The sequence below is a fragment of the Pogona vitticeps genome, chromosome 2 (genome assembly GCF_051106095.1).
Source record: "Pogona vitticeps strain Pit_001003342236 chromosome 2, PviZW2.1, whole genome shotgun sequence".
NCBI lineage: Eukaryota > Metazoa > Chordata > Lepidosauria > Squamata > Agamidae > Pogona > Pogona vitticeps.
This window is the reverse complement of record NC_135784.1, coordinates 290448954-290462360: the sequence shown is the minus strand read 5'-3', so window position 1 is coordinate 290462360 and position 13407 is coordinate 290448954. Positions and strand designations below refer to the sequence as shown.

General features: G+C 43.3%; 1 protein-coding gene across 10 annotated transcripts in view; it reads right to left on the bottom strand.

The window, feature by feature from the left end:
- HMGCS1 (3-hydroxy-3-methylglutaryl-CoA synthase 1) overlaps positions 1 to 11762 on the bottom strand; it is a 32066-nt gene extending 20304 nt beyond the window's left edge. For 2 of the 10 annotated variants that reach the window (XM_078384452.1, XM_078384455.1), the window contains exon 1: positions 318 to 357. Coding sequence is in view for 3 of the 10 variants with exons in the window: in XM_020783612.3 (XP_020639271.3) it covers positions 318 to 334 (17 nt within the window). In the remaining 7 variants the exon portion in view is untranslated. The other 8 variants (XM_020783613.3, XM_078384456.1, XM_020783615.3 and 5 more) reach the window with 8 other exon arrangements.
- Between the last annotated feature and the right edge of the window lie 1645 nt (positions 11763 to 13407).

Below are 13407 nucleotides of genomic sequence, written 5' to 3'. Positions count from 1 at the left end.
AAACAAGCGCCCCCTCCCCTTCTCGGAAAACAAGGCGCGCGCCCTTCCCCTCAGAGGGGCACGGCGCCCTTTCCCTCCACTTTCTTTCGCCCCTCAGACCTGGCCCCACACCAACAGCCACAACAGGAACTTTGGGGGGGGGGGAGGCAGAAGCGGCTCCCACAGCCCGATTAATCCACCTAAACAAGCAAGGCGCCCTTTTTTCCCCTCCTCGGTGACTCTGCCTCCAAACTGCGGTACTTTCTATTTCCAACGCCCCAACTGAGGCCTCACCGCCGCCGCCGCCGCGCCCCCCCCCCCCACACCCCGTCACTCACACCAAGTGGAATCCCATCACCGGCTCTAGACATTCGGGCAGACACGGGTGAATCCACAGCGCGCACGCGCAACTCCCCCCCGCGCACGCGCAACTCCCCCCCGCGCGCGCTCCCGGCCCCGGCGGCCGCTGTCACCTTGAAAGCGAGACACCACGCTTGCGCGCCGCCGCCCATGACCACGCCCGCACTATTCTGACGCACTCGCGCGCCCGTCGCTGCGGGCCACGCCCCTTCCTCAGCAGCTGGACCTTCCTTACGGACGGCCTTCCGACCTTCTCGGGCTCCGCCACTGCCTCTGCGCAGACTCGTGTGTGGCAGGAAGACGCCGCGACCGGGTGACGCCAAAACCTAGCAACCGCCGCTGGGAGGTACGCCTTCCCGCGCGCTTAATAAGCGGCACGTGCGTTGGGAGAACAGGCGGGTCACGAAAACGCCGGGGATTATCTCGTTCTGCAAGCCTTCTGGTGCTTCTGCTTGCCTTTTAAGGCGATTAACTCACCCCCGGACAGTTTCATACATTTTGCGGGGGAAACTCGCGTCTGTTAATTAACGCGGCTGCCTCACTTCACCTTTGAGGCGCACATAAAAACGGTCTCTAGGGTCATTTCCACCTGCATCGCGCTTGCATAAAGTCCTTGTTACCTGCCTTCTCCCGGGCTGGTTACTCATCTGGGCACCTACTCTCCCGCTTTTAAATCCTAAATTAACTTGCTATTCAACAATCACCAGCGATTGCATTTGCCACGTTCAGCGGTACCTTGTACGTCTGGAACTTGTAGTTCTTGAACCACATCTTAAAATCAAGCAATTAAAAGAATTACTGTAGGAAAGGATTTGTGTCATATTTTCCTATTGCCCTGACAAACAATTATTGAACAGCTGTCTGAGTATTCTGGGCAGTCTCAAAGGTAACATTTCCAAGCTCTGTTTAAGGGAAAATGTCTCAGGAAATCACTGCAGCTACATTCAAAATATATTTATGAACGAAGTACTAAACCTCGTATTTGGCAATTGTCTTTGGTGTTTAAAGTTGTTGCTGTTTTTAGAATACGACTGAAACACTGCTAGGATGCTGAAGTCTCTGGATATTTTGGACTACAATTCCCACAGTTCCGTGGCATTAGCAAAACACCCGGGGACCCAAGGTTTTATACATTAGTTGTATGCACAGAAACCAGATAGTTCAGGTTTTTGTATTCCATGACGATCAAAACAGCTGCTTGGTCAACGGACTTAATTTCCACCCTCTCCAAGAAATTATTAAAAAGCCACATATTCTATTTATCATGCTAGGTGGGGCACTTGAGTACATGAATTCTGATGTTGCCCAGCAATGGGGTGGGAAAGTATATAGACAAATGTGATTTCTTCCCTGGAAGTTATATAAAAAGCCTAACATCTGACCCAGTTTGCAACTAATGAAGGATTAAAAAATGCTCTGAGAAGTGAACCTCTTAATTGACAATTAAAGGGAACTTTTCAAAAGCTTTCACTGACTAATGTAAACAATGACCTGGGATTAATTGAGCAAATAAGAAATATTAACTTCATTACAGGTAAACTTAAGAAAAAGAAAAGTTGAACATTTGGGGGATTGATTGTGACTGAACACGAAACCTTTGTTGATGGCACAATCGTCAGTTATTTGAATGCTGTAATTAAGAGTGAGATACATCCAACAACATTCTCTCCACAGGAATGGGGAAAGGTGACTGGCCAACATAATTGTACTTCAGGTCCTGTCAGTCCCACATTGTTGGCTGTGCTGAAAGTCTCCTCACCCACACCCCAATTCAGCTTCTAATCTGAGTAAATTCTTCAGCACAACAAAGCTTGGAAAAAGAAGTCATCTTTTCAAGAGGAACATGTAAATTCATCTGTATCATTTGAGGATTAGGTTTTTCTAAAACCAACAGGGATGGATCCAGCTTTTATGTCAGCACCTAAGAGCAGCCTCCTAGTGAAGTTGTGCTCAGAATATGCTTGCTGGGCGAAGGGAATGGAGAGGAGCCCAGTCACTGAATTCCTTCTTCCCACTGTGGTATCTCTTCAAACCCTATGAAGAATGGAGTTGGGTGGGGGTGGGAACAATACAAGGGGTTGCAGCTGGAACTGGGACATCAAGATTACTCCCCTTCTGCCAGCAAGATTCCAATGGTGGATCAAACCCAGTCTGCTAACATCTACTTGAAAAGAGCAATTTTGCTAATGAAAGGATTGTTCCTTTTGTTTGAATGCGCTACTTATATAAAGTTTTTCTCCCAGCCTCTTTTCCCCCCCACAAACACTTGCATTTGGCAGTTGACTTTTACATAAACAGCCTCTGTTGATACCTGTTATTACCCTTGTACTTGCTTTATCTACATTCCAATCACGTACACCAATTTTCAGTAGGCAGTTGGGCAATGTTGTTCACCTAGCTGCCTTTACCCTGCCTGAAGAATTGGTAAACTACTTGTGACTACTCTGTATGCAGAAAATCCTGGAAAGGGCTGCCATGAATTGGAATTGACTTGACAGAACATAAATCAGAAATGAACTGACAGCATATATCAACAAAGTACATCATAGTAACTATAAGGTATTAATATCTAGAAAAGGTCTGTACTTGGGGTATGAACACAAGTTGTTAGGTCTGATGACAACACTGGTTCTAATGTCCAACGTAATTCTGTATTGGCTTATTTTGGTGTCCCACAGTAAAATACCAGGTACACAGCAACCAGCATTCAACCATCTGGCTACATGGCTGAACTATTGTTTTGGAAGTTGTGTATTAAAGAGAGGGATACTGTACTTTCTGGGGGCCTGGGTGCAGACATCCATCTACATCAGTGGTTCCCAATCTTGGGTAACTCAGTTGTTCTTGGACTGCAATTCCCAGTTGCGCGGGTGAGATTTCTGAGAATTGCAATCCAGGAACACTGGGTTACTTAAGGTTGCCAACCAATGATGGACATTATGAGAAGTTGCACAAAAGCCAGAACAACAAACATTCCCTCTCGTTATATAGGCCACACAAAGCATGATGGATGCTTGCTCAGTTTGACAGGACATTGGCGTGAATCTCTAGCACTGTTCTGAAAGAATAAAATCAGATATCTGCATTGGGGCCTATGTATATACTTCATATTTCTAATGTACTTATTGTATTTTTAATCTGCTTCTGATGCAACATCACTCCAATTGCGGATGTAGTCCCACCAGTGCTACCCCACCTCTTCCCACAGCTACTCTGATGAGGAGGCACACCTGCTGAGGCAGGCATTGCAGCACCGTCAGGATTATGTTTCTGATTGCCGCAATGTTGCTGCCATTGAATGTGTGCACTGCAAGCAGCCCGGTGAGTGGACCAGCTGGTTTGGGGGTGGGGGGCTGTGGCACCTGTGGTCCGGAGCTTCCTATTTCTGTCCTCTGGACACAAAGCTCCCATGTCTAGTCTCCAGATATTCTTGTACTGCCTCTCTCAGGATCACTGACCATGAGTCGTGCCAGCTGGGACTTCTGAGAAGTGAAGTCCAACAACCCCTGGAGACCTTAGATGAGGAGCTAAAATATTGGAAAGATATATGGATGACATTTACATGTCAAAATGTCTTTTTATCTTATCTCTAAAATATTTTACAATTATACTATCACCACTCATACTGTATGCCGATAGGCAAATGGATTAATTGAGTCATCCATAATGCTATTAAAAGTTAGGCATGGTCTTCATGATACCTTAACTATGTGCATCCCTTTTATTATTAGTTTTATTTATATATATAGTGGTTTGTAAACTGATGAGGAAGCAGAGAAGTGTGACTCACAGACATGTAATTGTGACTGCAGTACAGGAGGTGGAATTTGTATATATTTGTGTAAATACTCTGTGGCTTCTCCCTAAACTACCCTTAATCCACCCCTGCTGCTGGGGAAACATGACATCAGACTGGTTACAGGAGTTTACAAACAGTCCTTTCTCCTCCAAGAATTTACATCTTTTTTTCCACAGGCAAGGGCATGCCCAGTCTTCAGCTACAAAGGGCCAAATTTAAGAGTCAGATTATATGCAGCATAGGAAAACAGACTGAATATCCCCATTTTGTTTTGATTTTCTAATCCAAAATGGCCATGGCAGAGAAAAACATCAGGCTTTCAACTGGGTAGCATCACCAGAGGAATGCCCATTTCTTCAGTTTAAATGCAAGGACCCTCTGCCACTAACCTGTATTTTTCACTCCCAGCAGAGCCAACAACTGTTTAATTGGAAGGCCTGATTACTGCTGTCCCAAATTATGATAATTTTGACTCTCAGCGTGATTTACAAATATCGATTCTTTTCTGTGGGAAACATTCGCAGAGATGCTAGAAAGGAATGCAAGAAAAATATACAGGGACACTGCTAGGAGGGTACTGTTTGAGCTTTATCCTCATCCCAGAATAGACTCCCCCCCCCCCGTGGTACCCAAGCACGAAACATCCAATATGACTCTGCCCCCGGCTTTATCTACCAGAGTCCAAAGAATGTGTCTCCTACTTCCAGTTTGCTCCCCACCCCTGCATATAACCACTGAGGGAATTCACCAAATCTTTAATTTTTTATAGAGTCTTCTTGTCACAGCATTTTTTGAAAAAAATAAAATCCAACTGGTAGTTCCATGAGTGACGCAGGAAAGCCTGTGCACCTTTTCTCCCAAACAGTAGCATCCCAAAGCTGTCCTTCAACTGCCAGGCAGAGGGATCTGGGATGGTGTGGAATGATTCTAAAATCCTAAATGGCTTGTGCCCAAGCTATCTCAAGGGCTGCATCTCTCTTTTGTGAGCCAGCTCGAGTGTTAAAATCATCAGGAGAGGCCTTTCTCTCAGTCCCACCACCTTCACAAGTGCATTTGGTGAGAATTTGGGCGAGGGTCTTCTCTGTTAACTTCTCACAGACTCTGGAACTCCCTGCCACAGGAGACCAGGCTGGCTCCATCTTTGCTGTCCCATAAGCAGGTGAAGACCTTTCCCTTCAGGCAAGCTTTCCCTGAGTGACTGGGCTGCCTAAGTGGGTTTTTTAAAAAATGGATTGCTATTTTAAACATTTAAAAATGTTTAAAATAAATAAATGTCCCCCCAGAAGTGCTTTTTCTGCCACTTCAGGACAATTTTTTAGAATAGAATATGTGTCTTTTAAAAAAAAGGTGTAAGGAATTAAAATACTGTAATTCTGGTAGTGGGACAAAATGTAATCTTATTCATAGCAGACAAAAAGAAAGCTGATTTACCACAAGTTGAGAACAAATACAAGCAGTCTCTTTCCACATCTGTCAAGCACCCAGATAGATATATGTATGTTTTAAGTGGGCTGTAGATAAAATCTGGACAGCAGATGCAAAGTAGACCAAGCTTTTGGGTTCTCAAAAACCAAACTTCCCATCACTACCTCCTTGAGAATACATGACCATTATAAATGCAAGTAAGCATTAGGCATTATTAATTTACCAGAGCTCTGCTCCTTCAATATTTTGTCTTCAAAGTGGTCTCATTTTCTATTAAGAAATCATTAGGCAAAACCACAAGGTGTCGCTCTCTCCTATCACTCAGTTTCCTTTGACTACACACCACACCCACCCAAGTAAAATTGCCAGAGCTCTGCCTTCAACGCCCAAAGCTTTAGCAGAGGATTAAATTCAGCACATTCACCTCTTGTCGTAGGCAACTGAAACTACACCCTATTGCCTGCAATAATTGCAATTCAAAATCTATTTAATTTCCATGCCACTTCCCTCTTCCACCCTGTTGCTCATCACACTCCACATTGTCCGTATGTTCACCTTAGCTGACTATTCCCGCAGGAGGTTCTGCCAATCACTTGTACTGGCTTTTTTCTCCATCATCACCTGTAGGTACCAGAAATTCATACTGGAAAATCTCCCTCTACACAATAATGAGATCTTGTCAAAAGCTTTCCACTGCCAGACCAAAATATTCAAGGAGGTACATTTGATGTACTTGCAAATCATACAGTACATATAAACAGCAGAATAAACCTAAATGAAGACAAAAAAACAACTGTATGCCATATAGTTTTCCAGAATGTTTAGAGAAGAAATTAAGATACTCTGAAAGTAGTGATTCTTAGAAAAATTGAGAGAAACCATCTATTCTCAAGACACTAGCAATAGAAAATTCAATTCCTAAAAAGCCCACAAAAATACCTCAATTTTATGAATATGGGATACGATGTTTCTGTATCCGTGATTCAAAACACTAGGAAATGGCCTGACATGGCTGCACAGTTTTGTGCTCACATTGCCAGCAGGAAAAAGGATGCCAAGCTTTACATAGCAAAAGGCAGCCTGAATGTTGACAACACCAAAGGCAACAGTCAAAATGGTCTACATTTTGTAGCCAACACATATGGTAGATACCCTCTTGTGCTCAATACCATTCAACAAAGCAATTCCAAGCAAGATAAAATCCTAGAAGCTGACTCCTTTTTTCATCACTACTTCTCACCCTAACACTAAGCAATTATCATGGCTGTTTTTGAACATATGTGAATGGTAGTTCTATTTGGTCACTGCCACCTCAGCAAAACCTGAGGAAAATTTATTGGAAAAGAAAATATTGCCAGGGAAGGGCAATAAGGAGAACAACCTAATATGAGATGCTGTTGGTTTGCAAGAGCTGAGCAGAACTATTAATGATATGGTATTCTGTAGGCCATTAACTTATATAGTCATTGAGTTTTGAGAACTGCCTTATAGAATGTTGATTTGCTCTGCCAGCACCAGATCACTGCTGCACTCTCATGCAGCAATAATACACAATATTTTAGACCACAGCAATAAAATATCACGATGTGGAAAGACACATGTCATCCTCAAAAGTCTCCCACACCTGATAAAGTTGGGTTTGACCAATCAAGGTTTCTACCAAAATTAATTTGCCAATATTTAAGACAACAGCTTTGGTTTTTCTTCTTTTCCTGCAGCATACTAACATTGGTTCTTGTTAAGAAAAAGATCCAAGAGACCTCAGGTATTATTGGTCCAATACACTTAGAGTAGGGATGTTATTGTTTTAAATCCACAAGGAAAAGAGGACAGTGATGAAATTCTGAGGCAAGTTACACGACCAGTTGCAAGAACAAATTGCATAATACAAACAAAGAGATAAGATATTTGGAAATTGGGAGGTCTTGGCATCACATACTGTGGCAGTATTGAGTGAATCCAGTATGGAAAAGGCAATGACATCACCTTTATTATTCATTCAGTCCTTTATCTGCCTTGCAGAAATCCACGTCTAAAAGAAAGTGACTGAGAAAGCCACACTGGTAAAAATCAATGATATATTAATGATATATCAAACCCAGATTTGAGATTTAATTCTTTGAAACAGTTTTTTACATTGTTAAACTTATTTATTTTTTAAAAAGCCCTTCTTAGTGTCTTATTTTAATAAAATCCAAACCAGCACTCTCCTACTATTCAAGATTACCTTATTACGGAATAAGGATTACACATTCTAATTATATATTGCGAGACAGTGGCTTGAAGCCTGTTCTGTAAGTTATGCGGTGTAATACTGATGATGTCATTAGCTATGGTGATTTTTGGAAAGACAACATTTCCAACACCAAGTCCCCAAGACTCCCATGAAATCCCTTTCATTGTGAGGAAACTGGTGGGGGCTGCAGGGTGAGGGGAGGTCTTAAGTTCTGAAGTACTGTTTCCAGTAAAATGATCTAGGTGTCACAAATTTTCAGAAATTAAAGACTCTTCCCCTTGCCCCTGGTTCCACTGCTTCCCAAAACAGATTCCATAAGATCTTCAGGAATTTTCAAGGTAGGGATTGGAAATATTTTCTTTCCAAAAATTTGCAGGTTGGTGACATCACTAGCCTTGTGAGGCATAACTTATTCAAACAGGATTTCAGCTGCCATCATGTTTTATAATTTGTCAATTAGGGCCTCAATTTTATGGTGTTCTACAGATTAAAACTTTGTCTCTCCTAATACTCAGACTAGTAGATAACCATATTAAAAATCCTTTACTACACTGGTTCTTAACCTTGGGTTACTCAGGAGTTTTGGACTGCAACTCCCAGAAGCCTTCACCACTAACTGTGCTGGCTGGGGTTTCTGGGAGTTGCAGTTCAAAAACATCTGAGTAACAAAGGTTAAGAACCAGTGCTTTACTATATGAAGATGAGATATAACAGACACGATCAACCCTGTTTTCCAAATCTGATGTTATTCCTAGAACTCCCCCCACCATTTCTTGATGTGACATAACATTGGAGATCTATAGAAGCAATATTATGATCGTTAGCATTTCTTCCAATAGTTCACTAAAGGGATGCTGATTCCTTTAGGATGGCAACCTTATCAGTCGTCTCTTTGCAGCTTTATATAGCTATCTCCAGGTATTTTCACCTACAACTCCCAATATTCTCCAAATATTTTCACCTACAACTCCCATTAGCCCCACTGAACACTGCCAGTGTGAATTGTAGTCCAAAAATCTGAAAAGCCAGCCATTCCCTATCTCTACCTTAAAGAAACACCCAGTTCAGCCAATAAATAACTCTGCACTAAACTGTCTCAGTGAGAGATCAAGGAGTTCCCAATAGAGCTGTTGGTACTTAATAGTAGGTTGTTTCTCCTGGGTAAGATTGCCAGGAAAGATTTCAGCAGTGGCCAGGCTACTGCAAAATGTTGGCAGCTTGATTCTGATCAGAACAAAAATAAATCATAAGCTTACAATGCATGTGTGCATCTTAAAACAAAAACAGGTCTTGAAACTAAGATATACTAACATATGTCTCACCCGCCCACCCCTTATCTTAACTAGCCCTATTTGTATACTAATTCTTCCTGACTACTGTTCACAAATCAGTCAATCTGACCTGTGTTGTAAACTTCACTGATAAGTCAATGCTGTCATGAATTTGATAGTTACTGGGAAGCTGGTCTTCCAGGTTTGCTAACATACTGAAGGATGCATTTTGACTGATGAAATGGTAGAGAAATGTGCTAATAACCTGTAGTCTAAGACAAGGAAAGCAGGACCCTGAAATAGAAATCATTCTGGACACATCTTCAGAATCCATTCAGGGCTCCTAACCTGATTTAGGTGGCTTGAAGGTGGATAACTAAACCTACAACTTCTACCTCTAAATGCTGAGGTGGCAGTGACCCAAACAAACAAAGAGGCTCTGGGACTCCTTGGGGCTGAATTTTGTTTATTTTAAGGGTTGGCTCCTTAGTCCACAGTGCATGAATTCCACAGAGCTACAAATACTCCCTATGATTGGAGGTGGTGTGCGGGAGAAACTTCTTCTAGGATCCAGTTTTTCCTCAATGTTTTGACTTCTCCTTAGTGCCCTTTCCAAAATCAAATAAAAAGCTACCTCAGCTGTGGTCTTCCTCCCATTCAGCCAAAAGGAATGTGATTTACTTTCAATAGAAAATATATAGGATTAGATGTTTGGCCTATAGACTTTTTTTGGCCTTATTCACCTCTGTGCTCTGCCTGGGGCATGCTGTCATTCTGCATCAGTTTGAGACAGGCAAGAAAAACCAGGCCAGCAGCATCAAGCACAGATCCTGTCTGGCAATTACCAAAAGCCCATGCTTCACTGAGGTTTCCCTCTCTGAACCCTGTACAGAGACTCCTTCAACCTTCCCTCCCCCATCCTTCAATACACATTACATGAGCAGGTGGCATGGGACAGCTGTTTCTGAAAAAAAAGATGAACACATAGCATTTTGACTGGAAAGAGAGCAAATGAGTTGTTCTTTCAAGGAACCATTGTCTCCCTTCACTGGTTTGCCCTGTTTTTCCGTCTGCCCCAGCACAATGAGGCAAGCAAAGACACAAAAGGAAGTGGTGGCTGCTTTTTTTCTTCCAGCCATCTACCTGTCTTCTCTTTCGTAGGGAAACATGATGGGACTAACTTGAAGGAGAACACAACTTACTATCTCTGCATTACCAGTTTCTCACTGCTGTGCAGTGAGTTAAGACTGGGGCTGCTGGGCTTAATCCCTGCTGCCATATTCCTCAAAGGAAGACCACCGTCTATGCCAGCTTAGTCTCTCTTTGAGTGGCCAGGAGTTTAGCAGTTTGGGCTTAGTGCACCAAGGGAAACTACAGGTGAGTGAAGAAGTGGTGGTCACTCCCTTTTTCTACAGGTGGCATGGATCAGCCTCTGCTCCACCACCTAAAGGGAGTAACAAGAACATTGGTGAGTCCAAAGCAATCAAACAGATACAGCGTTTCAGAGGAAGCAGCCTTGACAGAAAGGGCAGGATACAATTAGAAGGTATGCAGCTGCTCCTTGTAGTAACATTTGCCCAATTCCCCAACTGGTTGCTACACCTCCCAAGGTGTAGCACTGGTTCCCAACCTTGAGTCCCCATACAGTGGGGTCTTGACTTGAGAACTTAATCCGTATTGGAAGGCGGTTCTCAAGTCAAAAAGTCTGTAAGTCAAGTCTCCATTGACCTACAGTGCATTGAAAACCGATTAATCCCGTAACAGGCCGTTTTTATTCCATTTTGGTTTTTTCTGGTCTGTAAGTCAAATCTCAGTCTGCAAGTCAAACCTAAATTTTGCCGCCAGAGAAGTCTGTAACTCAAAAAGTCTGTAAGTCAAGGGTCCACTGTATGTTCTTCGACTAAAACTCCCTGAAGCCTTCACCACTAACTGCGCTGGCCAGGATTTCTGGGAGTTGTAGTCCAAGAACATGTGGGGACCCAAGGTTGGGAACCCCTGATAGGGTCTAGATATTACCACTGGCTGAGGCTGGAGGGAAGATAACCTACCCACATGCTTCTAAGTTCTTTCCATAACCAGAAAGTAGTCCTGCAAATGGCAGAACCTTCTTTAGCATTTGGCTTGAAGAACATCCCAAGTAATAACGAGTTTTTATATAACAGTAAACTCTTACTCTTTTTTTTTTAATGCAAACTTGTAGTCCGGTAAAAAAAATAAAATGAAAAAGAGAGGGAATACATTTTAGAGAATAAGCAACAACAATACAGAATGACTGCTGATCTGATCTTGGAATCCCAATCCAAGTGAATTTAGAAAAAGGGCATGCAATCGTAATATGCACTTACCACTGAATTCAATGTACCTTTCTTAGGTACACATGCATCAATTTGCTGCTAGCCTACCTGATCGGATTGGCGTGAGGACCATTTTAGGTCGGAGGAGAAAGGGCTTCATGCCCCGGACAAGAATATGGGCGGCGGCCCCGCTCCCACCCAGCGTTTCGGAGTCCCACCTACCTGTGTACTGCGACGGCTCGTCCTCAGGAAAGGTCTGCGCTGAAGCTTTCGCTCCGGGGACTGAAACCGAGCAGCGGCTGGAGATGCTCCTTTAAACCAGCCCCGCCGCCCAGAGAACCACTCGAAACCTGGGAGCGACAGCTCCTTACTCCCAATCAGGGGCCGTTGCGCCTACTCCCGCCTTCTTCCCTTATCCTACCAATGAGCAACGGGTGACGACGAAAAGGAGGGGGGATGGTGTGAGAAAATGACGCTCCGTGGCCAGAGGAAGGGCGCCCAATGGGCACGCCGTTGAGGCCCGGGCCGGCGGATCAGTGCGTGACGTCGCAGCCCGGCGGCCAATAGGAGGCGCGCTGCCGACTGCGGGGTGAGACCAGCGCGGCTGCAGGTTCTCTGGTGAGAAAGAGGAGACGGTCGCTTAGCAACGGGAAGAAGGCGATCAGCTCAGGAGCATCGTGTTACTAGGAGGGAGGGAAAGTCGGGTGTGAGAGAAACAGAGAGGGTATAAAAGAGTTCTGGCTACCAGCACAGGACGGAGGGGTGGGTTGAGGAGGAGTGCCTTGAAAGAAGTAGGGTCCGTCCAAGATATTTAGCAACAAACAACCTTACTCTTGTCCTCATTCTAGGACGGTGCATTGTATCCATACCAAACCAAGTTGTTTTGACAGATGAGAGAATCATGGAAGCACCTTCGTCCACATCAGTGGCATGTAAAAAAAATAATGAGGAAACAATGTGCCCTTTCCAAGCATTCAAAATCTATTTTCCGGGCCCAAAATCCTATTGCAGGTTTCAGAGCTGACCCATTCTCAATGGGATTCATTCAAGTGTTGACTTAACTGAGTCTATTTTAACTGGTACCAGCGAGTGGTTTTTATGCATGAGGCAGCTGCCTCACTAGACCTCACTTGACCTATGGGGAAGGCCAGCTGGATGGGTCTCTCCTGAAACAGAGTGGCAAATGAAACTCCCATTTGCTTTGACAGCTCATGTTTACTAATACCTAAAAATTCAATAAGTTATTTTTCAGGGTTTTTTTTTACCCTGCATGGTTGTTCACGGACCTGATAAAAATAGTAGAGAAAATTAATTCAGATTGAAGTAATCTTAAATTTGCTAATTACTGGCTTCTCATGTCTAAAAGAATGAGGTGGCATGAAATATTTCTGCCCAAGATTGTGGAAAGCTGCTTCCAAAAAGCTGCTTCCATTTATAGACAGTCCTGGGCTAGCTGGTCAATTAAGGCAGTTCCCTGCAGGGCTATGTGGAAAATCCATATTTAAAATGAGTTGCTGAACAGCAACAGTTATTAAAGGGCTATTGAGGAGATCATACTGGGGACCACATTTTCTTAGTTTGCAATCACTTTTCATTCTGGAAATGGATTATTCAATTTGATAATTATGCTGGCCATTGCTCAGCCAAAGCCTAAGATTGCCCATGTTTTCATTTGGTAAGTGTAATGTAGCATACACTTACCTCAACTTTCAATACACTCAACACTCTTTGAGCAGTATATTGATCCTCCAATCTTGTTAGCAGGTGATATGAATGTCACCAGAAGATTTAAATTACCTTCCTGAGAGGAATTCTAAGTACCCAGGAGTTAACAAAGCCGGATAATCCTTTTTTGGTCTCATCTATAAATATCACCTGTATATACCATGTTTCCCCGAAAATAAGACAGGGCTTTATATTAATTTCTGCTCCAAAAAAAGTATTAGGGCTTATTTTCAGGGGATTTTTTTCATGTACAACAATCTACATTTATTCAAATACAGTCATGTCATCTTCTTCTGGTTGCTGCACAATGGTGGAGGG